Source organism: Heptranchias perlo, chromosome 2 (assembly GCF_035084215.1).
Source record: "Heptranchias perlo isolate sHepPer1 chromosome 2, sHepPer1.hap1, whole genome shotgun sequence".
NCBI lineage: Eukaryota > Metazoa > Chordata > Chondrichthyes > Hexanchiformes > Hexanchidae > Heptranchias > Heptranchias perlo.
Genome location: NC_090326.1, coordinates 151,014,199 through 151,039,463, shown reverse-complemented (window position 1 = coordinate 151,039,463; position 25,265 = coordinate 151,014,199). Strand labels below are relative to the sequence as shown.

Here is a 25,265-nt window from a genome sequence, read left to right as displayed (position 1 = left end):
CTTGCCTTTAACTAGACTGAAGCTATCAAGAAGGGTATAAGAGCAATGGAAAAGATGCAGTGTAGACTGACTAGGATGTTACCAGGGTTAATGGGTTACAGTTATTAAGACAGACTTGAGAAATTAGAACTTTTTTCACTGCAGCTATGATTAAGGAGTGACCTAATCGAGGTCTTCTGAGATCATGAAGGGTTATGATGAGGTAAACAGTGACAGGTTATTTCCACTGGTGGGTGGGATGGTAACGAGAAGGAGCAAACATTTAAGATAATCACAGAGAAAATTAACGGGGCGGTTCGAAAAAAAAAATCTTTAGCAGAGGAGAACGAGAATGCAGAATTTTCTGCCACAAACTGAAGCAGAGTCCACAAACTTTTTTTTAAAAAAAGAGCATCACTTAAACAAAAAGAGGAACATTAAAGGGTATGGGGAGTGAGGAGTGGGGTTAAACTAGATGGCTCGTGTGGAGGAAAACACCAATGCAGACTTGATGGGTTGACTGGCCCACTTCTACGCTGTAACGTTCTACGATTCTACTTTCCCCCCTTGCCCTAAAGTCATGGCTTAAAAAGCAGTGCTCCAGATAAACCTCTTCTGATCCAGTTAGCATGTTTTACAGTTTGAACCAAATGTAACAAACGACTTACTTGCGCTACGTTTGAGGGCCTGGAGATCTGCTGAATATCAGCATTATTCGTTATGTTCCGCAGCGTCCTGACTGCAGGGCTCCAGGCAGTGACCATCTCTTGCCTCTCGGGGCCTGGCGCCCCTTGCCCTGGGGTCATCAAGCTGCTCCTCACCTCGGGGGCGACGACGGTTCCGGGGACCGGCGGGACATTGGTACACAAGTTAATCAGAGCAGAGTCCTTCCCGTGGGCAAGCCTGCGCTTTGCAGCGGCCGACGGCGGGATCTCCGCCGGGGTCCAGTTCAAGTTCCTTTCTTGCTTCTCGGGGGAAGAGTCCGAGGAGTCGTCGAACATTATTTCGCCCGTGGTTTTCTCGGACTTGCTCTCCCGCTTCGGCGAGAACCCCTGCAAGCTCAGCGGAGAGCACTCCCGCGACGACATGGGACTGCTCTTGGCCGAGCGCTTCTCGTCCACGCTGTCGTCCAGCTCAGCCTCGTCTTCATTTTCAGCCGGCTCTTCCTCTTCATCCTCCTCCTCCTCCTCCTCCTGAATAATAAGGCGCGGATGATACGTGGACTCGTCTTTCCTTGATTTTTCTGCGACGCTGTCCTCCACCCAGTCTGGCGTCACTATTTTAATGGCGCTTCGCTTCAGAGCACAGTTGTATTTTTCCTGTCGGAACAGAATGAAAAGATAAAATCGGTGACAAAAGAAATGAGATTTGTAGAAAATTCAGTGCCTCCTTTGATTTTCTTTTTCTTTTTTAAAAAAAATAAACTCTTGGGTCTCCCTTCCCAATACTAAAAGTTACTCCTTATCTGGAGATGTTGGGTGGGATATGGAACTTTCTGGGAAAAATTAGAAATCTTTTGATTTCTTCTTTCTTTGAACGGATCAAGTCATAGAATCATAGAAGTTTACAACATGGAAACAGGCCCTTCGGCCCAACATGTCCATGTCGCCCAGTTTATACCACTAAGCTAGTCCCAATTGCCCGCACTTGGCCCATATCCCTCTATACCCATCTTACCAGTCTGCAGCATTTTAAAAGAGCAAAAAATACAGTGCGCTCTTTTTAAAAAAATTGTGAAAATCGTACATAAAAAGAGGCATAAAATGATGGACATGCACGGCAGGTCTGTCAGCATCTGCAATGCGAAAGGACAGGCTAATGTTTCTGGTGCAGAACCTTCATCAGAACTGGTTTAGCTCCTTGACCAATGCCATTAAGTTACGAATGTATTAAAATGAGTAAAATATGTTGCAGTAGTACATAAAACAGTGAACATTTACTTAGATTTACATAGAATTTTACAGCATCTTATATTTATGGCCACTAGTTTCGGACTCCTCCACAAGTGGAAACATTTTCTCTACAGCTACCCCATCAAACCCTTTCATAATCTTAAAAAGGCCTCGATCAGGTTCACCCCTCACTCTTTTTTTCTAGAGAAAAGAGTCCCCAGCCGGTTCAGTCTTTCCTGATAGGTCCTGTCAATCTCCGTGGCGTGAAAGATTTCAAAAAAGATTTCCAATTTTTTTTCCCCCCAGCTTGTTCAACTAATCTTCGACATCTTCAGACTCTGACGCTTTAGGTTTAACTAGTGAGGTAAAGTGAACCCCAGCGTACTGTACTTTCAGCAGTTATTTTAGATTTAGATACAGTTGCAGCTTAAAACAAACTTCATAAGTTGAGATATGGCAACACATACCTTGTGGATCTAAACTACTCAGGGGAGGGAGGAACCAAAAGACTGTCAGACAGTCAACTGTAAAGCTTTACTGTTAGTCAGACCCTACCTAGAATTAACGATGGCACCATAATAAACATTAAGCTACTTCCTGCTGGAATGAACAAACCATCAGCTATAGCTAATAAAACTTTTTAAACTGCAGACGCTCCACAGGATCATCATCACTGGACGCAGGTCACAAGCATCAATCCCAGATGTTGGCATTGTTCCGCAGTGGAGTCAGACACCCCCCTCTGCGGCAAACAGTCATTAAATAGATGTTTACGACTACGACACAGCAGAACAGCGTAGACTGCCCCTTGCACATTTGCTTTTAACAACTGGCTGTAAAAGAAAAGATTTTATGGTCTGACACAGACAGGCCATTGAAGTCTGCCTGAAAGGCAAGTTCGATGGATCTGAAGAACAAGCCATTAAAAGATCTAGACTTCAATAACAGCAATCCATTCTTTTATGTTACAGCAAAGATCAATAAAAGCGATATCCCTTTAACTGGCAATATCCTTTTTTCTCTCCACCACACAAACTACTCAGGCTAAATAAAAAGTACTGTTTTTCTCCAGATAACTTCAGCACCAACATTCGAGAGTAAATATTTCAAAATTATGAGAGATTTTGATACAGTAAATAGGGAGAAACTATTTCCAGTGGCAGGAGGGTTGGTAACCAGAGGACACGGATTTAAGATAACTGGCAAGAAATCTGGGGGGGGGGGGGGTTAAGAGATTTTTTTAATGCAGCCAGTTGTTACGATCTGGAATGCGCTACCTGAAAAGATGGTGGAAGCAGATTCAATAGGAACTTTCAAAAAGGAATTGGATAAATACTTGAAAAGGAGGAATTTGCAGGGCTATGGGGAAAGAGGGGTAAGATGAAGATGGGTGGGAGCATAAACACCGGCATGGACCAGTTGGGCCGAATGGCCTGTTTCTGTGCTGTACATTGTAGGTAATTCTATGCAAGAGCAGGGGAGCGGGACTAATTGGACAGTTCTTTCAAAGAGCCGGCATAGGCACGATGGGCCAAATGGCCTCATTCTGTGTTGTATGATTCTATGACTATGCAGTTAAGCTTACTTTTCAAAAAAAAAATCTGGCATACATCTCAAATTCCAATTTATATTAAAAATTTACAAACAAAATCTACAGATACGGAGATTATAAATGGTGCACATTTTGAAAACTGGAAAACTCAAGCGTTGAGAACGCTGACACAACACGCCCGGGAGCCCTCAATACACAGCACTAAAAAAAAATTATCCATCTACCTCACGTGAAATGACACTTTCCTGCATGAACTAAAACATGCACAATAAAATGTTTTAAAAGATTCAAACTTAACTCAATTTTTCCAAAAACCTTACTTTAAGCACGCTTGCTCAATTTTGTTTTGAACTGCGAGATCCAACAGGTATAAAATAGAACTAGAGTGTAAAAGGCTCAGCAAGTACGCACATTAATAATTAGGCACTACTGATGGCGAACCAAAAAAAAAGCAGGAACGGAGGTCTGAGCAGGGTCTGCGGTTCGTCCCTGGTTAGGTCACCGTTTCTCCGCTGAAGCCTATTAGTTTAGTATTCGATTAACTTTAGCCAAATCAATCTCGTTCTATTTCTTTTGGCTAGCAGGAAATAGAACTCAACAGTAAAGCCAATATACAGGGGTGATGTGCACTGAAAGTTAGGCACTATTAACTCGCAAAATTTCAAACATCCACCATGTAAATTGAAAACTCGAAGTATTGCCTAGCCGCAAGACAGCCACCGCAATGATATGCAAGAAGCAAGTCAGCCTGCAGCCGAGAGCATGCTGAGATGGGATTAGAACCCTTCCCAAGTCTGAACGTCCATCGACACAAGAGGAAATATCAGGGTTGCAAAAGGTCAACATCAGTGCCCACTGAAAGGCCATCTACGTAAGTCAGGGGAGCAGCCCCTCTCCAGGGAGACCCCCAACATGCAGGATCTCCAGCAGACTGGTGCCCCCCCCCCCCCCACCACCATATTTAAACTGAAAGGAAACACTCACCCCTTCGCCTAATTTTACATCCCTTTGAGTCACACTCAACGCTTTGAAGTTGGCCAGCCGGAGCCCACCACAAAGCTGCCAAAAGGTGCTTGCGTGTCCAGGACATTCTGCAAGTGAGCAGACTGTTACAGTAAAACTTGTGATTAAAAACCACTATTGTTTTGGAGTATAGACTATTTCAACTCAGTGAAGGTCAGCATGGTAAATGCATAGACCCATCAATTGCACAGCAAAAACACAATGTCCGGATGTTAACAGAATGCAATTCCAGGCTACAGTGCCAACAGTAAATGTGCTTACCCCCTGAGGTTCAGGTACTATTAAATGGGTGCAAGTCTTATTGAGTTTGAGCTGGCAGCCCCCTCCATAGAAAGTAATTAAGGCCCATAACGTACTGCGGTCTTCAGCAGAAACCTGAAACAGAGAAATGTAAATATACACACACACACTTCAGTTTTGTGCTCATCGATCCTGTTTTTAACTAATTCACTTATTACGCTATTCCCGTCCGGCTCAAAAAAAACCGTGAAGTCTCACCACAACCCTGCACCCTAATTAAATGAGACGTGTTTACCTAGAATGTGACTGAGTAACTGTGGTATATTGAAATTCTATGCCACTGAAGAACCCAGTGTATTCTGAACAATTCAGCAAGTAGCAAACTCTTCAATGCTTCAACTCTGACAGATTTTAGGCACATTTTTGGCCCAATTCCAAGCTAACGCACTCCATGCGCAGAGTATCCACTCATTTAAACACATTTCAACTTAGGCTCACAACAATTTAAGAAAAAAATACATAGCTAATAAAACCACACATAATTACCCACAGTTGAATTTTTAATGATTCTAAACCAAAGTAGGGATTTCATACAAATACTTACCCACAGTTGAATTTTGATGAAATCCCTACTTTGGCACTTGAATCTGTAAAGTTTGTGATATTTTGTACAGAGCTTATGTGGTTGAAGAAAAAAAAAATGATTCACTCCTCTAGAGTGCAACCCATCTGGCTTATAAGTTCTGAGCAATACATTCTACGATTCTTAAATGTGGGTAAATTAGGTTTTTTAAAACAAAATGGGAATTTAAAAAAAAATCCCTTCCAATATTGTTTTCTCATGCAAGAAATTCCTACTGATTTTTTTTAAAAAAAGGAATAAAAAAACTTAATGATGAACATGTTTCCCATGCCTTTGTTTTATTATCCAAAGTGCTCTCCCAAAGTACCAGCATCTCGTTCGGTGATGGTGGGGGAGGGGTTGGAAGAACTGCGCACGCTCACTGAAATATCAGCCCCGGAGTCTTTCAATCACCCCCAAGATGTGGAGGGAATGCACAAGGAAAGTAGATCCGAAGGCCCAGCGGGGGATGGGGGAAAGGGAAACACTTTATTTTCATATGTTCATGTAACAAAAAAAAACTACATTCAGCTGCAAAATCACGATAACTCGGTCAGAAAAAGCCATATGAAGAACTGTATCTGAAAAAATGAATTAAACAGCAAAAGTTGATTTAAGTGAATTGTTTGCAAACAATTTGACTCAAGTACTAGTAAGCTTCTTTTGCACACTTGGAAATGTATTTGGCCTTTCCCTATGTCAACGGTTTCAATATAATTTGCCTGTCGCACATCAACAGGTTTAAAATAATTCAGGTTTTGCAACATGCAATGGAAAGGTAAAATATGTGAATCGTTTAACAAGCAGCTACAATTAAAATTATTCTCTTAGCCTTAAGGAATAAGTGCAGATTGGAGTAAACCAAGACATACCCGTGAAAGGCAAGCTGCGACACCCGAAAATACTTGTCCTCCTTCTGGAGAGAAGCCAGTTACTCTGTGTGCTTTAAGTTAAGAAAATGAGCTGCAGAGTCATTAATGGTTAAAAATTGACAACAGGACATTGGTGGACCAACTCACTGTGATGAGACGCAGGTTTGTAGCAGAGAATGCCAACACATGATGTCGTTGGCATACAGCAGTGAGGAATTACTGGGGGGCTTTAGAAGTTGCAGGATTTAAATCCACCTGTGTGAGCACACATTAGTATGCAGGAGAGGAACAGGGCGACTGAGCCATTGGAGATTTCTAGGGCAGTGCATTTTCAGGCACTAAGTATATACTTGGCTGATTGCATTGCAACAATTTTTCTAGCAAAAGACTACAATTCCACCAGCTGTAGAGTGCAGAAGAGATTTACTAGAATGATTCCAGGGATGAGGGACTTCAGTTACGTGGATAGATTGGAGAAGCTGGGGTTGTTCTTCTTAGAGCAGAGAAGGTGGAGAGGAGATTTGATAGAGGTATTCAAAATCATGAAGGGTCTAGACAGAGTTGATAGAGAGAAACTGTTCCCATTGGCAGAAGGGTCAAGAACCAGAGGACATAGATTTAAGGTGATTGGCAAAAGAGCCAAAGGTGACACGAGGAAAAACTTTTTTTAAAAAAACACAGCGAGTGGCTGATCTGGAATGCACTGCCCAAGGGGGTGTTGGAGGCAAATTTAATCGTGGCTTTCAAAAGGGAATTGGATAAATACTTGAAGGGAAAATTTTGCAGGGCTACAGGAAATAGGGTGGGGGGAGTAGAACTAGTTGGATTGCTCTTGCAGAGAGCTGGCATGGACTCGATGGGCCAAATGGCCTCCTTCCATGCTGTAATCATTCTATGATTCTGTACAATACTTTCTCCCTGAATTGTACTTTCTCTCTAGAAATGCCTCATTTTCATCAAGCACCAAAAAATTCAACGCATCTCCCGCACAGCTGAAACGTCCCACTGAATACAGAAAGGATACGGAAGGAGCTGGCCACATCGGACTGATAAAAATACCCAGGAAGGCTGTAAAAGAGAATAAACAGTAAATAAATATCAGTTCAGCATTCTTAAAAGTCACAATTACTTGAGATTGTAAGTTTTCCACTTCTCACAGGGTAAGCATCAGCCTAGTTTGGCAGAGGATTAAATTATTTAAATTTACATATAACCTTACGCCATAGTGAAGACATCATCTCTGGAGTTTACTTCAACTATACATTTACCACATTAAGAATAAGTTACACTTTCTTACTATGATAACCCAGAGATAGTTTTTTTTTGCTCAGAATTTGTGGTATATATTAATGATTTGGACTCAAACGTAGGGGGATGATTAAGAAGTTTGCAGATGATACAAAAATTGGCCGTTTGGTTGATAGTGAGGAGGAAAGCTGTAGACTGCAGGAAGATATCAATGGACTGGTCAGGTGGACAGAAAAGTGGCAAATGGAATTCAATCCGGAGAAGTGTGAGGTAATGCAATGGTGGAGGGCAAACAAGGCAGGGGAGTACACAATAAATGGGAGGACACTGAGAGGTGTAGAGGAAGTGAGGGACCTTGCAGTGCATGTCCACAGAGCCCTGAAGGTAGCAGGACAGGTAGATAAGGTGGTTAAGAAGGCATACAGGATACTTTCCTTTATTAGCAGGGGCATAGAATATAAGAGCAGGGAGGTATTCTGCGGCGAGTGAGTCACCTCCTGACTCCCCAAAGCCTTTCCACCATCTACAAGGCACAAGTCAGGAGTGTGATGGAATACTCTCCACTTGCCTGGATGAGTGCAGCTCCAACAACACTCAAGAAGCTCGACATCATCCAAGATAAAGCAGCCCGCTTGATTGGCACCCCATCCACCACCCTAAACATACACTCCCTTCACCACCGGCGCACTGTGGCTGCAGTGTGTACCATCCACAGGATGCACTGCAGCAACTCGCCAAGGCTTCTTCGACAGCACCTCCCAAACCCGCGACCTCTACCACCTCGAAGGACAAGGGCAGCAGGCGCATGGGAACAACACCACCTGCACGTTCCCCTCCAAGTCACACACCATCCCGACTTGGAAATATATCGCCGTTCCTTCATTGTCGCTGGGTCAAAATCCTGGAACTCCCTTCCTAAAAGCACTGTGGGAGAACTGCCACCACACGGACTGCAGCGGTTCAAGAAGGCAGCTCACCACCACCTTCTCGAGGGCAATTAGGGATGGGCAATAAATGCCGGCCTTGCCAGCGACGGCCACATCCCGTGAACGAATAAAAAAAAAGGTTATGCTAGAACTGTATAAAACACTAGTTAGGCCACAGCTCGAGTACTGTGTACAGTTCTGGTCACCACATTACAGGAAGGATGTAATTGCGCTAGAGAGAGTCCAGAGGAGATTTACGAGGATATTGCCAGGACTGGAGAATTTTAGCTATAAGGAAAGATTGGATAGGCTGGGGTTGTTTTCCTTGGAACAGAGGAGGCTGAGGGGAGATTTAATTGGGATGTACAAAATTATGAGGGGCCTCGATAGAGTGGATAGGAAGGACCTATTTCCCTTTACAAAGGGGTCAATAACCAGGGGGCATAGATTTGAAGTGATTGGTAGAAGGATTAGAGGGAAGCTGAGGAAATATTTTTTCACCCAGAGGGTGGCAGAAGTCTGGAACTCACTGCCTGAAAGGGCGGTAGAGGCAGAAACCCTCATCACGTTTAAAAAGTACTTGGATATGCAACTGAAGTGCCGCAACCTACAGAGCTACAGACCAAGTGCTAGAAAGTGGAATAAGGCTGGGTGGCTCACGTTCGTGGGGCGCGGACACGATGGGCCGAATGGCCTCCTCCTGTGCCGTAAACTTTCTATGATTCTAATTAAACTCGACTCCTAAATGTGCTCTGGGAGAGATTTATTTGGTTGCACAATTCAATAATACAAAACACAGAAATGACAGCGGGGAGAGCCACTGTGCTGGTGACAGCTCCTCACCTGGAGCCATCCACGCCAAACCCAATTCCCTGCCCTTTCCCGATCGGGAGAACTCCTCTGCTCTTCTTCTGATACAGTGCCATGGGATCTTTTGCATCCACCCAAGGACAGACGGGGTCTCCGTCTAACATTCCATTTGTAAGACGCCGGAGAATGCAGGACTCCTTCAGCGCTGCACTGAAGCTGCTTACCCTAGATTACGTGCTCCAGTCTCTGGAGTGGGAATTGAACCCATGTCCTTCTGACTCAGAAGTCACAGTGCTACCAACCAAGCAAAGTCTGTTATTTGCGTAATAATCTTATTGTGTATGTAATATTCTTAATTCACCACCTCAAATTTCTCCACCAACAGTGACAGACCTGCCCTGCAACCACCAGTACTTCACCCTCCTATTACGCAGCTCCTCAAGACACAAGGCAAATCTCGATGGACAATTCCAGGATTGGACGGCTGGATGCTTTTCACAGTTTAGGTGGACACAGTAAGAAATTTAAACATACCAACCACTACACTCTACCGAAATCCAAGTGACAACAATGTTAGTTAGTCAGGAGTGTTTTTTTTTAAAAAATCTTTCCACTAGCCTTCAGAGAAGTACATTTCAGGGTTAAGTTCCAGTGGTATGCAGGAATGTGTTAATTGTGAAATTGCTTTTATTGGGAGCGTTAAATATAAGCTTGGCATTCCCGGCCCTTTCTTTCACTCCTAACCACAATCTTGTTCCATTGATTGATGAGGGAAGCAGGGGACTGAATCTAAACAAACACTGTTGGAGTCCAATAAATTGGTCGATCAATGAAGCTAACAGTCCCACAAGTAACTGCAACTAAAATAGTTGCAAATGCAACCAAGTTAATTGTTATGATACTGGCCGATTAATCTTGCCTTCTATCACCAAATGGCTCAAAAGCAGCCCCGGTCCATTTGTTTGGGAAACACTGTGCAGCAACAGATTCAGTTCATAGAATGGTACACACAGGCCATTCCGCCCATTGTGCCTGTGCTGGCTCTTTGAAAGAGCTACACATTTAGTCCCACACCAAAAGTTAGCCCATAGTCTTTAGATGGGAACAGTTTTAAAGGCAGAGCGTGAAGAATCAGAGAGACACGAGACATTAAAAAAATGAAAGAAACATTCAAGCTGTATGAAAATGACAGGACATACAGTAAAATATCTCCAGATGAAAGACAGAAAAGCAAAATAAAAGAAAATGAAAAAAAGAGAAGCAATAAAGATATGTAGAATGCAAATGAAAAATAATGAAAAAAAACAAAATGCAATTGAAAGAAAAAAATAAATCAGTACGGCGTTGTGCTCTAAAGCTACTTTCTATCCGTGAAGAGCATTTACCGTGAAGTAGGTACTGCTGCACAGCTAAGATTACATACATGTACTCGAATTGGAAGGAAATGGCTAGTGATGTCCCAAAAGGGTCTGTGCTGAGACCACAACTATTCACTATATTTATTAATGACTTCGAGTACATAACCATTATAAAAGAGATTGACTCTGCGTCTAGCTGTGCAATGCCTGACCAAAGAGCGCTTGATGCTGAAACTGGGTTCCCGAAATGAAGTGCCCCATTCACCAGCACCAACATCCTTCACCTGGATGAGCACAGAATCCACTGAAGTAGGGAGCCAATGGTTTGCCACCTGCTGTATGCTAGCAAGGTGAAGCATTACCACTTCACAGCAAACAAATAGATATTAGAGATTTTATTTTGTACTGCACTTCTAAATGCATTACAACAGATAGCAAAAATGCACATAATAAGCTGTACAAGTAGGATATATATGCACCACGTGCCTGTAATTGATGGCATCATCACCACATAAGTAGGATTTACCATGCACAAAGACAAGTGCAGATGAGGTAGTCCATCTCACTCATCCTTTCCCAGGATATAACAGCCTTCCTCCCGAGACCCCAACAATGTCTAATTGCTGCATGAATAATTCATTTGAAAACTTCAAAACCTTCCAATAGTTTGAATAAAACATAGCAAGTTAAAACATCATTTTAAGCATCGTCCATAAAAAAGCTTCCTAGTGGGGTTTTTTTACTGTTCGAGACATCGAAAACTATTAACACTACTGTTGACTGAATATTTGAAGAGGAACAAGTCCCAAAAGAGTATCTTTTATCTTATTACTTTTACAATTCTCCTTTTTCAAACAATCTAGAGTCCATTCTGATGTCTCTCTTGTACTTGTATTTGAAAAAGAATCAACCCAATTTTGAATAAACCCATCCCCCTCTGCCTAATTAAATGCTTGTCGATGATACACGTTAGGATTTTTTTTAACATAACATGTTTCAGAGGCTCATGGAAAATAAATTGGGGTCATGATCAATATCGAGCCATGTCGCATATATCCTCATTTGCAATGCTTTACAATTAAATCCAGAATTAGCATTTCTTTTGATTTTGCTGCAGGGAAGGGTAGCACTCCAACTAGTTAACACTCATTCAGAAAAAAAACAAACAAGACACATTTATATTGGTGCTTTAAGCCATTTTAGCAAGAAGCCCTTCTTATTGAGAAGGCAATTTTACTGTGCGATACAGAGGGACAATATAAAGTTCACCTTAACTACTGGCAGATCAAACACTTCCCGGGCTTCTCCAACTTCTGGGTTGTCCCCATCTTCTGCAATGATGTGCGTTGCCAATGCATTATAGGAAACTTCTTTTGCCTTTCCAGCCTTCAGAAGCTGGATCACCTAATTTTAAAAAAACAGGAGCGGTGAAACATACACTAGATATAGGATGAACTGCTAAAGAATTCCAACCAAGTTCAGAGCTGCATGTGCCCAGAGTGAAACTTTAAATTATACAGACAAAGTGAGGCAACTCTATGTTTTCTGTTAGGCAGAGAGTGTATTATTTAATGTGATAATGAACATTAAGACATCAATGCTCACCAGAGGACTTAGGACACATCTACAATGGAAAAAGATTTCAACTCACACATAATGAATCACTTGCCCAAACTGGTACTTTACCATATTAATATACATATAAGCCACATCCCAAACTTGAGCCCTCCATTCAGGGAAAAAGGGTACACCCCAATTCAAACTGACTCTTGTCTTTAAAAACGTAGACTATACGCATCTAAAGGCAGTGGACCAAATCTTGCTGGAGCCTGCGCTGTCAATTAGACTTTTTCCTGCAACCTTTGGCTTGAAAAATCTTTGCACTATAACTTACTGGAAGTGCGATTTGCTAGGGCAAGGGCAACAGGGCATCTGATGTAATAAATTGGATAGCCAGGCAGTGAAGGACAGAATTACTAGAGCCTGGTCTTCAGTTGCTTCCAAGCCTTTATTCACAGAGATCAACATTGCCCACTGTGCACCCCCTAGATAAGCTCTCATATAAATGGATACAAGAGAGTCCCCAACTGATACACACCACCTGAATGCAATTAACACTAATTGATATAAATCATATGGATACAATTAACATCTGGGACCTTAGGGAATGACAGGACCAATAGTCCATCTCCTTAACCAATGAGATTTAAGGATTGAAAAAGAAACAGAGGAACGACAAAGGAGGAGGGTGAATTAGAGTCAAATCAGGTACAGAAAGAGAAATAAAGAGAGAAAAGAAAGACATAAAAAAAATTACTTATCCTTTAAGTGTCACATTTTTTAAATCACTAACAATTTACTACATGCAGAAATGAGACTCAACTGCATTAACAATTATCACATTGCGAAAAAGGTACTTACTCTTAATTATGAGCCCTAACTTTCTGCGGCTAGTTTAATGGGCAATTAATGTGCAAATCCAGCAAGTTGTTATATATAACAGGGAGGCTAAGAGAGAGATGCCGTTTCTGCGAAGCAAAGGGCGGAGCGGGGTAAATCGACCAGCAAGTTCTGGAGATTAGTACCTCACGGCGTATCTCTTAATCACCTGAACTTGCTGGCCGATTGGCACATTAAGAAGGGGTGCGTCGTTAACACCCCATTATTTTTCCAGGAAGATTTGGCCCAGTAAATGGAAGAAATAATTTTTAAAAATGAAGCCAAAGAGAAGCAAAGGTCCAAAAAGAGGAAACAGTGAACGAGGTTGCACAATTGGGCAGACCAAGAATGATCCCAGTGTAAATGGGACGAACTGTGACCAAAGACTACAGAAGTTTAAGATTAGAGGCACGATTAAAGTGGGACTTCATCAAGGTATATGAAGTATTAAATGGTATAGATAAGGTGAACCCAATAATCACTTCAAACTAAGTCAGGCTAGTGGGACCAGTGGGCATAAATTTAAAATCCATCGTATATACTCATGTATAAAGCTAGAAAATATATTCAGCCTGGGGCTAAAAAGAAAACGGAGCATCTGAAATGTGGATCATATCACTCAGATTTCCTTCCTTGTGGAGCATTTTCTCTGAAGAAGCATCGTACAAAAAGTATTCCTATCAGCTCTACAATAGTTTTTTTCCTCCCAACTGCAGTCCAGGAGTCTGGACTGAAATCAGGACAGAGAATTAACATTTAAATATCATGGCACTGGAGAAGCAGAGCGACAGCTGATAGGAATGTATTAGCTGAATTTTAAAGGAACAGAGAGCAAGTGTATTTGTGGACACGCTCAAACATGATGGGGGGAGAATTTGTGGACAGAAAGCTCAGTTATGAAGAAAGTTTTTATGAAGTCTCGTCTTATACCATGATCGTGGAACGTTTCGATTTTGGGAATCTGCTTACACACGAGTAGGTACAGTATAGTGAAAATTGTAACTTGAAACATTTTTTAAAAATTCCTCAAAGAAAGGACAATAACCATTTGAACCAATCTACCAGGCAAGCTACTAGAGTCAATGACACGAGATGTGTTCAAAATGCATCTGGGTGAGTCAACACAACCCACTTTTGGAAAGACAAGAATCTAGAATTCTACTGCTGGGCATTTTTCATAATTCAAGCAGACAGATGAAACGTCCACATATCCACCCTTATAATTCACTGACATCCTTGTGACAACAGTGGGCAAGCTGATGAGTTATTTTAGCTCAAAGCTAGAAGTTGCACTACACCCTGGTTAGAAAACTTGTTATTTGGGCTATATTCTAGCCATGCTAGTTTTCACTAACTATAACCAACACTATGAACAGGCCAGTATCATCATTTTTCAAAATATGTCCCAGAAACACAACCAGGCTCTAGTACCAAACCACAGCAACAACTGCATAAAAACAGTGGCCTCAAACAGAATTTATGCAAAAGATTGTCAAAGACCTGGCTCAGTCCCCCCTCAACCTTTTCTTTAATGAAAATAAATGCTGTCTCTTCATATCTTGGAGTCCAACATTCCCCCAGTGATTTAGCAAATTTAACCAGTAACTCTACCATATGGTGTACAGTGCCATTCACTGCAAGAGGATTTGAGTACAGGAGCAAGGATGTCTTACTGCAGTTATACAGGGCCTTGGTGAGACCACACCTGGAGTAGTGTGTGCAGTTTTGGTCTCCTTACCTAAGGAAGGATATACTTGCCATAGAGGGAGTGCAGCGAAGGTTCACCAGATGGTTCCTGGGATGGCAGGACTGTCGTATGAGGAGAGATTGGGTCGACTCGGCCTGTATTCACTCGAGTTTAGAAGAATGAGAGGGGATCTCATTGAAACATAAAATTCTGACAGGACTAGACAGACTGGATGCAGGGAGGATGTTTCCCCTGGCTAGGGGGTCCGGACCGAGGGGTCACAGTCTCAGAATATGGAGTAGGACATTTAGGACTGAGATGAGGAGAAATTTCTTCACTCAGAGGGTGGTGAACCTGTGGAATTCTCTACCACAGAAGGCTGTGGAGGCCAAGTCACTGAATATATTTAAGGAGTTAGATAGATTTCTAGACACAAAAAGACATCAAGGAGTATGGGGAGAGAGCGGGTATATGGTATTGAGATAGAGGATCAGCCATGATCATACTGAATGGTGGAGCAGGCTCAAAGGGCCGAATGGCCTACACCTGTTCCTATTTTCTATGTTTCTATAGGCCAAGAAGGTCCTAGGCTCCATCCCCAGTTTGTGATGAGTTGGCTAATCTTATCGGAGCAGCAGTACCAAAGCTATACTTGCCCTCTATGCCCTTCATTTAGGGAATAGGAAATTGGCTAAACTTTGCACCCCTGATAATGCTCAGTCATTCCCTGCTGGAAATGAGGGCATGCAGACACGGGATAGAGAAAGGTCCAGGCTCAGCTGTAATGCCCCACAGTCGAAGCTCACATGAATAATGGTAAAGTACCAGAGCGCCCACAGTGCCCGTGAAACCAGACTGCAGCAAGGAATCAATTCCGGGGGGGGGGCGGGGGGGGGGGGGGGGGGGGGGAGAGAATTGGCAGTGAAAAATTGCCAAGAAAATATTAAGACTCATTATTATAATAAATAATAAGTTATAACGTCTTCACTGAACTTTCTTTAATCCATCACTGTTCTATTGAAGAAATGGTGCCCAAAATTGCACTGTATTCAAAGTGTGGCTTTAACAATGAGTTATGCAAAGATAACTCAATTAAAAATAAATGTTAGTTTATTAGACTTACTGACATTGGCTTTATGACGACTAGATGCCTTCAGTGAAGGGTCAATTGTCACACACAAACTTTTGCTTGACTACTTTTGCTAACAGACTCTTCAATGTATTCGTATGGTTCAGCTTTCCTGGACAATGTGCGTCATTTCATATTGGTTCACATTAAAGCCCATCTGCCATACATTAGTCACCTGGCCACATAGCATGGGGTTATTAATAAGTTTTGTAATATTGATTATGAATGCTGTAAATAGCCAGGACCAGGAAAAGTAGGCACAGTAATAAAGCTTCTATTGCTGAATGTAGATCTGATGTCTGGATGTGAGGTTTGAAGATCTCTGACCAGCTCTAATTCTCATTTTGTTAACGGAGATTATTGTTCCACAATGCACTCCGTAGTTGACGAGTTCCAACACAAAGGCACCCAAAGCTTCCCCCATTAAAGAAAAAGGAACTGATTACAAATCTACTCTGTGTACACACAAGTATTCAGGTTTTGTCTACAATACACCACAGAAAGAAATATTGGCCCAGAATATGATTGAGCAGGGGATCTCGCAATGTGCCCAGTTAGTTAAGACTTTTTCATGCACCCTTCAGCTTGAAAATTTTTGCCCTGTAACTTGCTGGAAGCACGAGCTGGTTAACGGGATGGTGAGGGCAACAGGGCATCTGGGACCAACAGTCTATCTCCTTAACCAATGAGGTTTAAAGATTGAGAAAGAAACAGAGGAATGACGGAGAAGGAGGGGAGTGAGTGAATTAGAGTCAAATCAGGTACAGAAAGAGAAATAAAGAAAGAAAAGGAAAGTAAGGTTGGATTAGGCAAGAGAGGAAAAAAAAACAAAGGAAAAGCGAGAAAAATATATTTAAAATATAACATCTCTAAGAAGAATTTACTACCTGCAAGAATGAGGCTGAACATTTTAAATAGTTCCCTTTCTGGGCCGGAGAGGTTGATTGGCATTGCATTAACAATGATCACACCGTTAAGTACCAGCTCTAACTTTCTGCAGAGAGTTTAATGTGCAAATCCAGCAAGTTCTTTAAAACAAAAACGGGGAGGTTGAAGGCGAGCCGTCGTTATCGTGAGGCTAACTGCGGAGCGGCGTAAATCGTCCAGCAACTTGTTGCGATTCACAAGGTCTCTCTTCCTCACCACAGGTTGCTGGACAATTTACACATTAATAACGGCGAGTGCCATGAAACTCACCGTTATTTTGGCAGCAAACTCTGGGCCATTGTTTTGGTTAGAGACGCGGGTGAGTGGTGAGAAATTCAACAAGCACCACAATGGTCAGACACTTCACTATATTTATGCAGTTGAAAATATTACGGCTTCAGTCATTGATAAGCTACAACAAATGGGCAGAATCAGTTTGGCGTTGAGGCTCGGCCACATGACCTGCACAAGACTTGGGGGAAGTGATAAAGAGCTGGCCATTCAAGGGCATGTGCGTGTGGCAAACTCAACCTATAGAATATGTCCATCACCATTAGACACAGTAAACAAAAGTATTTTCTGCCTCGCTAATCACAAATTTGCAATCACTAACGAGCTAAATGAGTGTGTTGAATTTGGTCAGAGAGGCAGGCTTTACATTAAAAACAATGCAGTCCCGTTATGAAGTCAGTCAGCACACCTCAACACTAAGCCTTTACATACGCATTGACATTAAGAGAGTCTGCTCAGGATAGTGACTAATTGTTAGACATGCAAGTGAAAGTTAGAATCCCCAAAATGTGCCCGAATACCATGGCAGCACGGTCAGTAATTTCTCAGCTGAATGGGTGAAAATGCCAGATTACTTGGGAATTGCACAGCCACAAAAGCAGCAAAGCCCAAGTCAAGATACAAGAGCTACCCCGTAATCAGGCTCCTGTACAACTGGAATAGCTATAACAATGCTTAGTAACAGATACACAAGGCACAAACTGGCTAATGGCATTACAATATGTTTGTTAAGCTTCTGCACCAGTGTATATTTTGTAAAAAGATCAGATAAAAATTCATATATGCACCTCACATGGAAAAAGTCAAGATTTTTCTTAATGTTTTTGTTCTCCTGAGAGCAGAGAAGTTTGAGGGGAGATTTGATAGAAGTGTTCAAAATCATGACGGGTTTAGAGAAAGTAAATAAAGAGAAACTGTTCCCATTGGTGGAAGGGTCAAGAACCAGAGGACACAGATTTATGGTGACTGGCAACAGAACCAAAGGCAACAAGAGGAAAAGCAGCGAGTAGTTATGATTCGGAATGCACTGCCTGAAAGGGAGGTGGAAGTAGATTCAATCGTGGCTTTCAGAAAGGAATTGGATAAATACTTGAAGGGAAAAATTTGCAGGGCTACAGGGAAAGAGCAGGGGAATGGGACTAATTGGATTGCTCTTACAAAGAGCCGGCACAGGTTCGATGGGCTAAATGACCTCCTTCAGTGCTGTATCCATTCTATGATAGTCATTCTCAGGATGTGGGAGTCGTTGGCAAAGCCAGCATTTATTGCCCATCCCTACTTGCCCTTGAGAAGGTGATAGTGAGCCTTCAACATGAACCAATGGAAGTCCATGTGGTGAAGGTACTCCCACAATGCTGTTAGGTACAGACTTCCAGAATTTAGACCCAGGGACAATGAAGGAATGGTGATATACGTCCAGGTCGGGAAGGTGTTGACTTGGAGGGGAACTTGGAAAGGATGGTGTTCCCACGCACCTGCTGCCCATGTCCTTCTAGGTGGTGATCATTGGTTTGGGAGGTGCTGTTGAAGAAGCGTTGGCGAGTTATTGCAGTGCATCTCGTAGATAGTACATTGCAGTGCCAGTGGTGGAGGGAGTGAATGTTTAAGGTGGTGGATGAGCTGTCAATCAAGCGAGCTTCTTGAGTGTTGTTGGAGCTGCACTCATCCAGGCAAGTGGAGAATATTTCATCACACTCCTGACTTGTGCCTTGTAGATGATGGGGAGGCTTTGGGGAGTCAGGAGGTGAGTCACTCGCCGCAGAATACCCAGCCTCTGACCTGCTCTAGTTGCCACAGCATTGACGTGGTTGGGCCAGTTAAGTTTCTGGTCAATGGTAACTACCAGGATGTTGATGGTGGGGGATTTGGCAATGGCAATGCCATTGAATGTCATGGGTTAGTGGTTGGACTCTCTCTGGTGGAGATGGTCATTGCCTGGCACATGTCCAGAGCAAATGTTACTTGCCACTTATTAGCCCAAGCCTGGATGTTGTCCACGTCTTGCTGCTTGCGGGCACGGACTGCTTCATTATCTGAGGAATTGCAAATGGAACTGAACACTGTGCAATCATCAGCGAACATCCCCATTTCTGACCTTATGATGGAGGGAAGGTCATTGATGAAGCAGCTGAAGATGGTGTGGCCTAGGACACTGCCCTGAGAAACACCTGCAGCAAAGTCCTGGGGCTGAGATGATTGGCCCCCAATACCTCTACCATCTTCCTTTGTGCTAGGTATGACTTCAGCCACTGGAGAGTTTTCTCCAAGCTCCATTAACTTCAGTTTTACGAGGACTCCTTGGTGCCACATTCTGTCAATTGCTGCCTTGACATCAAGGGCAGTCACTCTCACCTCACCTTTGGAAATCAGCTCGTGTCCATGTTTGGCTAGTTCTGGAGCATAGGTCTTCAGCACTAAATGGCACAATTTTAAAGGGGGTGAAGGAACAGGGAGAACTGGGTTGCACATGCACAAATCTTTGAAGGTTGTTTAAAAAAGTATAAGGGATCCTGGGCTTTATTAATAGAAGCATAGAGAACAAAAGAAAGGAAGTTATACTAAATCTTTATAAAACACTGATTAGGCCTCAGCTGGAGTATTGTGTTCAGTTCTGGGCACCACATTTTAGGAAGAATGTGAAGGCCTTAGAAAGGGTGCAGAAGAGATTTACTAGAATGGTATCAGGGATGAGGGACTTCAGTTATGTGGAGAGATTGGAGAAGCTGGGGTTGTTCTCCTTAGAACAAAGAAAGTTATGGGGAGATTTGATGGGGGTGTTCAAAATCATGAACAGTTTTGATAAGGAGTAAAAAAAGGAGAAACTGTTTCCAGTGGCAGATGGGTCGGTAACCAGAGGATACAGATTTAAGGTGATCAGCGAAGGAGTCAGGAGGTGACATGAGGAAACACTTTTTTAAAAAAAAAACACAGCGACTTGTAATGATCTGGAACGGATTCCCTGAAAGGGTGGTGGAAGCAGATTCAATAGTAACTTTCAAAAGGGAACTGATGGCAAATAATTTACAGGGCTATGGGGAAAGAGCAGGGGAATGGGACTAATTTGGAAAGCTCTTTCAAAGAGCCAGCACAGACACAATGGGCCCAATGGCAGCCTCCTGTACTCTATCTACTACGATGATGATATTAAAGCCTTTAATATAAAGAATGTCACAAGGCATTTCAGATGGGTGAGGGGAAATAAAGACAACAAGCCAAGCCGGGACACATTCGGAGGGGTGACCAAAAGTATGTCTGAAGAGATGGGCTTTGAGAAAGTGTTTAAAGGCAGAAGATTGATGGAGAGGCAGAGAGGTTATGGACAGCATTACATACAGCACAGTACAAAGCAAGAAACTATAAATTCATGAAAAACAGTGGTCCATTCAGCCAAACTCTGCACATTCTGCAGTGTTACAGTTTGATTACTCTAAATACAAATTATACAGTGCTTCCATTTTGGGAGCAATTTGTACAGGCTATAAGCAAACTACATCTAATGTGCATGCCCATGTTTTTGATCATGCCCCTGAAGTGCTTTGAGGCACTATATAAATACAAGCTGTTGTTGTATGTGCATGCTTGCGTGCATGTCTGTGACGTACAATTATATTAAGCCGGAAGACCAGTGACTAATCAGCCATGCATCGTACAGCCTTAATATCTCAAGCAATGGAAAACAAAATCAGAAAACAAAAATTTAATTAAAAGCAAGCCACAGATCATCATCAGTCGACTATTGTCGGAGCTCCTGCCACTATCGTCCGCATCAGGTGCATTTCGGTCTGTCCACGGTTGTTTTCATTCACTTGTTACGTACTGTGGCTGTCACGACTTGCAGGTTGCAGATGGCATTGGCTAATTCAAGGGGTAGCTCATCTGCCTCTTGACAGCATTTCCTCCATCAAGGGTCAGGCTACCCTCCTCCAGGCACTTAACTGCCCAAAGCTATTGGCACTTAATGGAGGTGTCTGGGTTACTTAACTCGGCGTTCCCCAGTCACAAGTAGTACCGTTTGCTGTCATTATAGGAACAGGTTTTAATACCTGACCCCAAAGTAAAAAAAAAGGCAAAGCAATGGCAAAAGAAATAAATAGAACAAGGAAACATTGCAAGAGATATACTTTGTAGACTGTATATAACTTAAAAAGTTGGTAACACTTAAAAAGCATATTCAATTACACTAATTTAACAGTAACCTGTCAAAACTGCAACAAAGATGTGACTTCACACCAACAGCATCAAACAAGTTAAATAAAAGGGCCATTAAACCAAGTTCCACGTTTTGTGCAAAGGAAATGTGGATACTTTATGATGGTAAGTACCTGTGCCCACAGGTCAAATATTTATCATTTCAATCAGCACAGTAGTAAAATTCTACCTTGAACACAGCAGGTTTATGGCAACTGGGTGACAGGATTCTTCATCTTTCCAACACTGCCAAACACCTAGCTCTGACTCTCAGCTGAAAACATCATTTCATGCTGTCAAATCAGTGCTTTTGAAGAAAAACCTAGGATTACCAAAACTCTTCAAACTAGCACACATTTTTCTCACCAAACTACAAACCTACAAAGTGTTTTATTCTGATTTTATACAAAAACACCAAACTTCCTCCTTCCCTAATTTATTAGCTTTTGTATTTTACTAGCAAAGCACAAAATCATTGGTGAAGCATAATAATGCCAACTTTCACACAACGTTGCACACTCACATAAATCCACAGCAACTGATGCAATGATTGATGTTTGTAATCTACTATGGTGTTAGCACCTTAGTGGGGGATAAACTTTGCAGAATCCCCGGATTTGGCAATTTTTTTTTAAACTGTAATGTATACAAGCTACCAAGCAAGACTGGGGACTGTGCTGAGGGTAAAGTGGGTTGATCAACAAATGAATTTGTTCTGTTAAAAATATATTATGGCCAGCCACAGCTAGGTGATCACACAAAGTCATGTGGAGTTTACTAATTCTATTTAAAAGCTAGCAAAAAAAGTCTAGAAAACTACCATGTCAATCCAGCTGATTCATTTCATGCACTACCTGTGAAGGTAATTAAATCTAAAATTAGAAAGATCAAACTAAAGAGTGCAGAAATGAAATTGCTGGTACCAAAAATATCACCGGAGACGACTCTGCACCTGCAGTAGTTACATCAACTAATCATACTCTCAAGGGCAGGTCAGGTTTTGGGTTGCTATATGCACATGACAAAAATAAAATCAGATTTAAATAGACAGTTTAAATACAAGTTTACATTTATGCAGTGTTTTCATAACTGATTAAAGCCTTTACTTACATAGAAGAGACCTCTATAATAGTGCAGGGATAGATACGGAGAGACCTATTTAATAGGGCTATCAACAAAGTGTTGTGCTCTCACACAAATCAATGCATGTCAGGTATTATTACTAGCCTGATTCCTAATCACACTGCCACAGACCATGTCTCATTCCCTCATAACAAAGAGGCTGCTAACTGCTTCAGTCTTTACCTATAACATGGGAACAAACTAATCAGAAGACACAGTGTTTTCACAACCGATTAAAGCATAAATGTGAGGAAAAAAATCACACCCAAAAAGCATGTGTCAAAGTACTGTTTCCACTACTCTGAACACAAAAAGTGCAAGGAACAAAATGAGTTCACTTAAAAAGGCAAAATTCTACAGACAGTCTATTTGCATTATTGCACTCCAATCTTGTTTCTTTTATTTCCCCCTCCCCCTCCTCACACAAGTACTGGCCACAACAGAGCCTGGTGTCTACCCAGGACTCCAATCGAGAGGGGGGTCTCACTATATCGCAGGAAGTGCAAACCCAGAACATCCTCCGTACACTCTCAAAGCACAGAGCTCACTTTTTAGCAACAAGGAGGCCGGGGGGGAGGGGGTGAGAGAGAGAGAGAGGAGGGAAAGGAAAGGAAGTGATAGCAAAAAATTTTTTTTTTTTGTACACATTGCCCGCCCGCCCGCCCGCCCAGGGACCTCGACAGGTCCCGAGTAACAAACACACAACCCAGCGGGCTTCTAATCCGGACTGAAGTTCCAGCAGCCGAGGCGGACTCTTGGTTTGCACCGCTCGCAGGCCCAGGCTGAGGCGGAGATGTTATTTACCCCTGAACAGAAAAACACACAAATAAAACACATGGAGCCTCCCTCCCCCCTCCCTCCGCCCGCCCGCCTGTGATGGACGTGCAGCCGACTGACGCCAGCTCCAAAAAACACACACACCCCCCTCCAATCTTCACCCCTCTCCCCCCTCTCCTCTCCCCCTCCAATCTTCACCCCTCTCCCCCTCCAATCTTCACCCCTCTCCCCCTCCAATCTTCACCCCTCTCCTCTCCCCCTCCAATCTTCACCCCTCTCCCCCTCTCTCATTCTCCCTCACCCTCTCCTCTCCCCCTCCAATCTTCACCCCTCTCCCCCTCTCTCATTCTCCCTCACCCTCTCCTCTCCCCCTCCAATCTTCACCCCTCTCCCCCTCTCTCATTCTCCCTCACCCCTCCCCCTCCAATCTTCACCCCTCTCCCCCTCTCTCATTCTCCCTCACCCTCTCCTCTCCCCCTCCAATCTTCACCCCTCTCCCCCTCTCTCATTCTCCCTCACCCTCTCCTCTCCCCCTCCAATCTTCACCCCTCTCCCCCTCTCTCATTCTCCCTCACCCTCTCCTCTCCCCCTCCAATCTTCACCCCTCTCCCCCTCTCTCATTCTCCCTCACCCTCTCCTCTCCCCCTCCAATCTTCACCCCTCTCTCATTCTCCCTCACCCTCTCCTCTCCCCCTCCAATCTTCACCCCTCTCCCCCTCTCTCATTCTCCCTCACCCTCTCCTCTCCCCCTCCAATCTTCACCCCTCTCCCCCTCTCTCATTCTCCCTCACCCTCTCCTCTCCCCCTCCAATCTTCACCCCTCTCTCATTCTCCCTCACCCTCTCCTCTCCCCCTCCAATCTTCACCCCTCTCCCCCTCTCTCATTCTCCCTCACCCTCTCCTCTCCCCCTCCAATCTTCACCCCTCTCCCCCTCTCTCATTCTCCCTCACCCTCTCCTCTCCCCCTCCTAATCTTCACCCCTCACACCCCCCCTCCTCCCTCTCCTCCTCCTCCTCACCGTCCCTCCCTCCCTCCCTCTCCTCCCTCCCTCCCTCTCCTCCTCCTCTCTTCCCTCCCTCCCTCTCCTCCTCTCTTCCCTCCCTCCCTCTCCTCCTCTCTTCCCTCCCTCCCTCTCCTCCTCTCTTCCCTCCCTCCCTCTCCTCCTCTCTCCATTTACCTGCTGCTCAATGTCTCCCACCGCGAAGAATTTCACCTCCTTAAACAGGTCCTCGGGCACCGCCAGATCCTCGCTGCGCGCCGCATCCGACATCGCCGCGGCTGAGAGGAAGGCGGGGACGGGGGAAAGATATGAATATATGTCCCTCACTCACTCCTCACTCCCACTCCCTCACTCCCTCACTCCCGATACATTCTCCCTCCGTGAACCCACTCCCGCTCACCACCCCCGGGGGAATAATGGAGCTGAGCGATCAGTGTGTGTCGGGGGGGAGGGGGGGAGTGGAGAAATCATAAAACACTCAGCTCAACAACAAAACAAAAAAAATCCGCTTTTTTTCAAAAACTCTTTCTCCGTTTTGTTTTATAATTTGGTTCCTTATAATATTGCCTGTGTTTGCTGGGAGAGGTAGTTTTCACTTCTGCTTCCTATCTCTCCCCCCCCCCCTCCTCTCCGACCTCAGGAGATGGTCGGGCCCGCGTTCCAAAGGGCGGGGCCACGGCGGTGCTGGAAGTTCGATGACGGGCTCGTTACAAATTACGCGGGAAAGCGGCTGTAGTGCGGGCTCTGCATCACTTTTATTTATTTTTTTAAAAGTCAAAAAGTGTGCATTTTATTTTCTATATTTTAAGTTTAAGAGATGCTTAAGACCTAATGACACAATAAATTATCTGGCATCAGATCACAAAACATCGTGTATTGTTTTAAAAGACTGAATTCAAATACATTCAAATCCGAGGCAACACATTTAGGATTAGATACATTACTTTCCCAATGCTGTTGCCAAGTCTCTTGTGCCCACCTATATGCAAATTCCTTAGAGGTGGGAGTATCTGGTTGCATGCTCCTCTGGAAAATGTTTAATGTTTCATTAAAATTGTGTTAATGTCAAAACATTTTTGTCACTTTATTATTGCTAGATTTTTTTTTAAGATCCACAACCAAAACATTGACTTGTCCACTCTATAGAGCTGAATGAGCTGTTTTTTTTCTAGGTGCTTTTGT

General features: G+C 43.3%; 1 protein-coding gene across 1 annotated transcript in view; it reads right to left on the bottom strand.

Annotated features, from left to right (window-relative positions):
• Positions 1-24,467, bottom strand: part of paxip1 (PAX interacting (with transcription-activation domain) protein 1) — a 108,478-nt gene extending 84,011 nt beyond the window's left edge. The window contains exons 1-6 of the mRNA XM_068008282.1: positions 24,261-24,467; positions 11,792-11,926; positions 7,205-7,248; positions 6,181-6,244; positions 4,708-4,821; positions 648-1,298 (exon numbers count right to left, since the gene is read on the bottom strand). Coding sequence (XP_067864383.1) covers positions 648-1,298; positions 4,708-4,821; positions 6,181-6,244; positions 7,205-7,248; positions 11,792-11,926; positions 24,261-24,353 — 1,101 coding nt within the window. The 5' untranslated portion in view covers positions 24,354-24,467. The remainder of the gene's footprint in view (positions 1-647; positions 1,299-4,707; positions 4,822-6,180; positions 6,245-7,204; positions 7,249-11,791; positions 11,927-24,260) is intronic.
• Between the last annotated feature and the right edge of the window lie 798 nt (positions 24,468-25,265).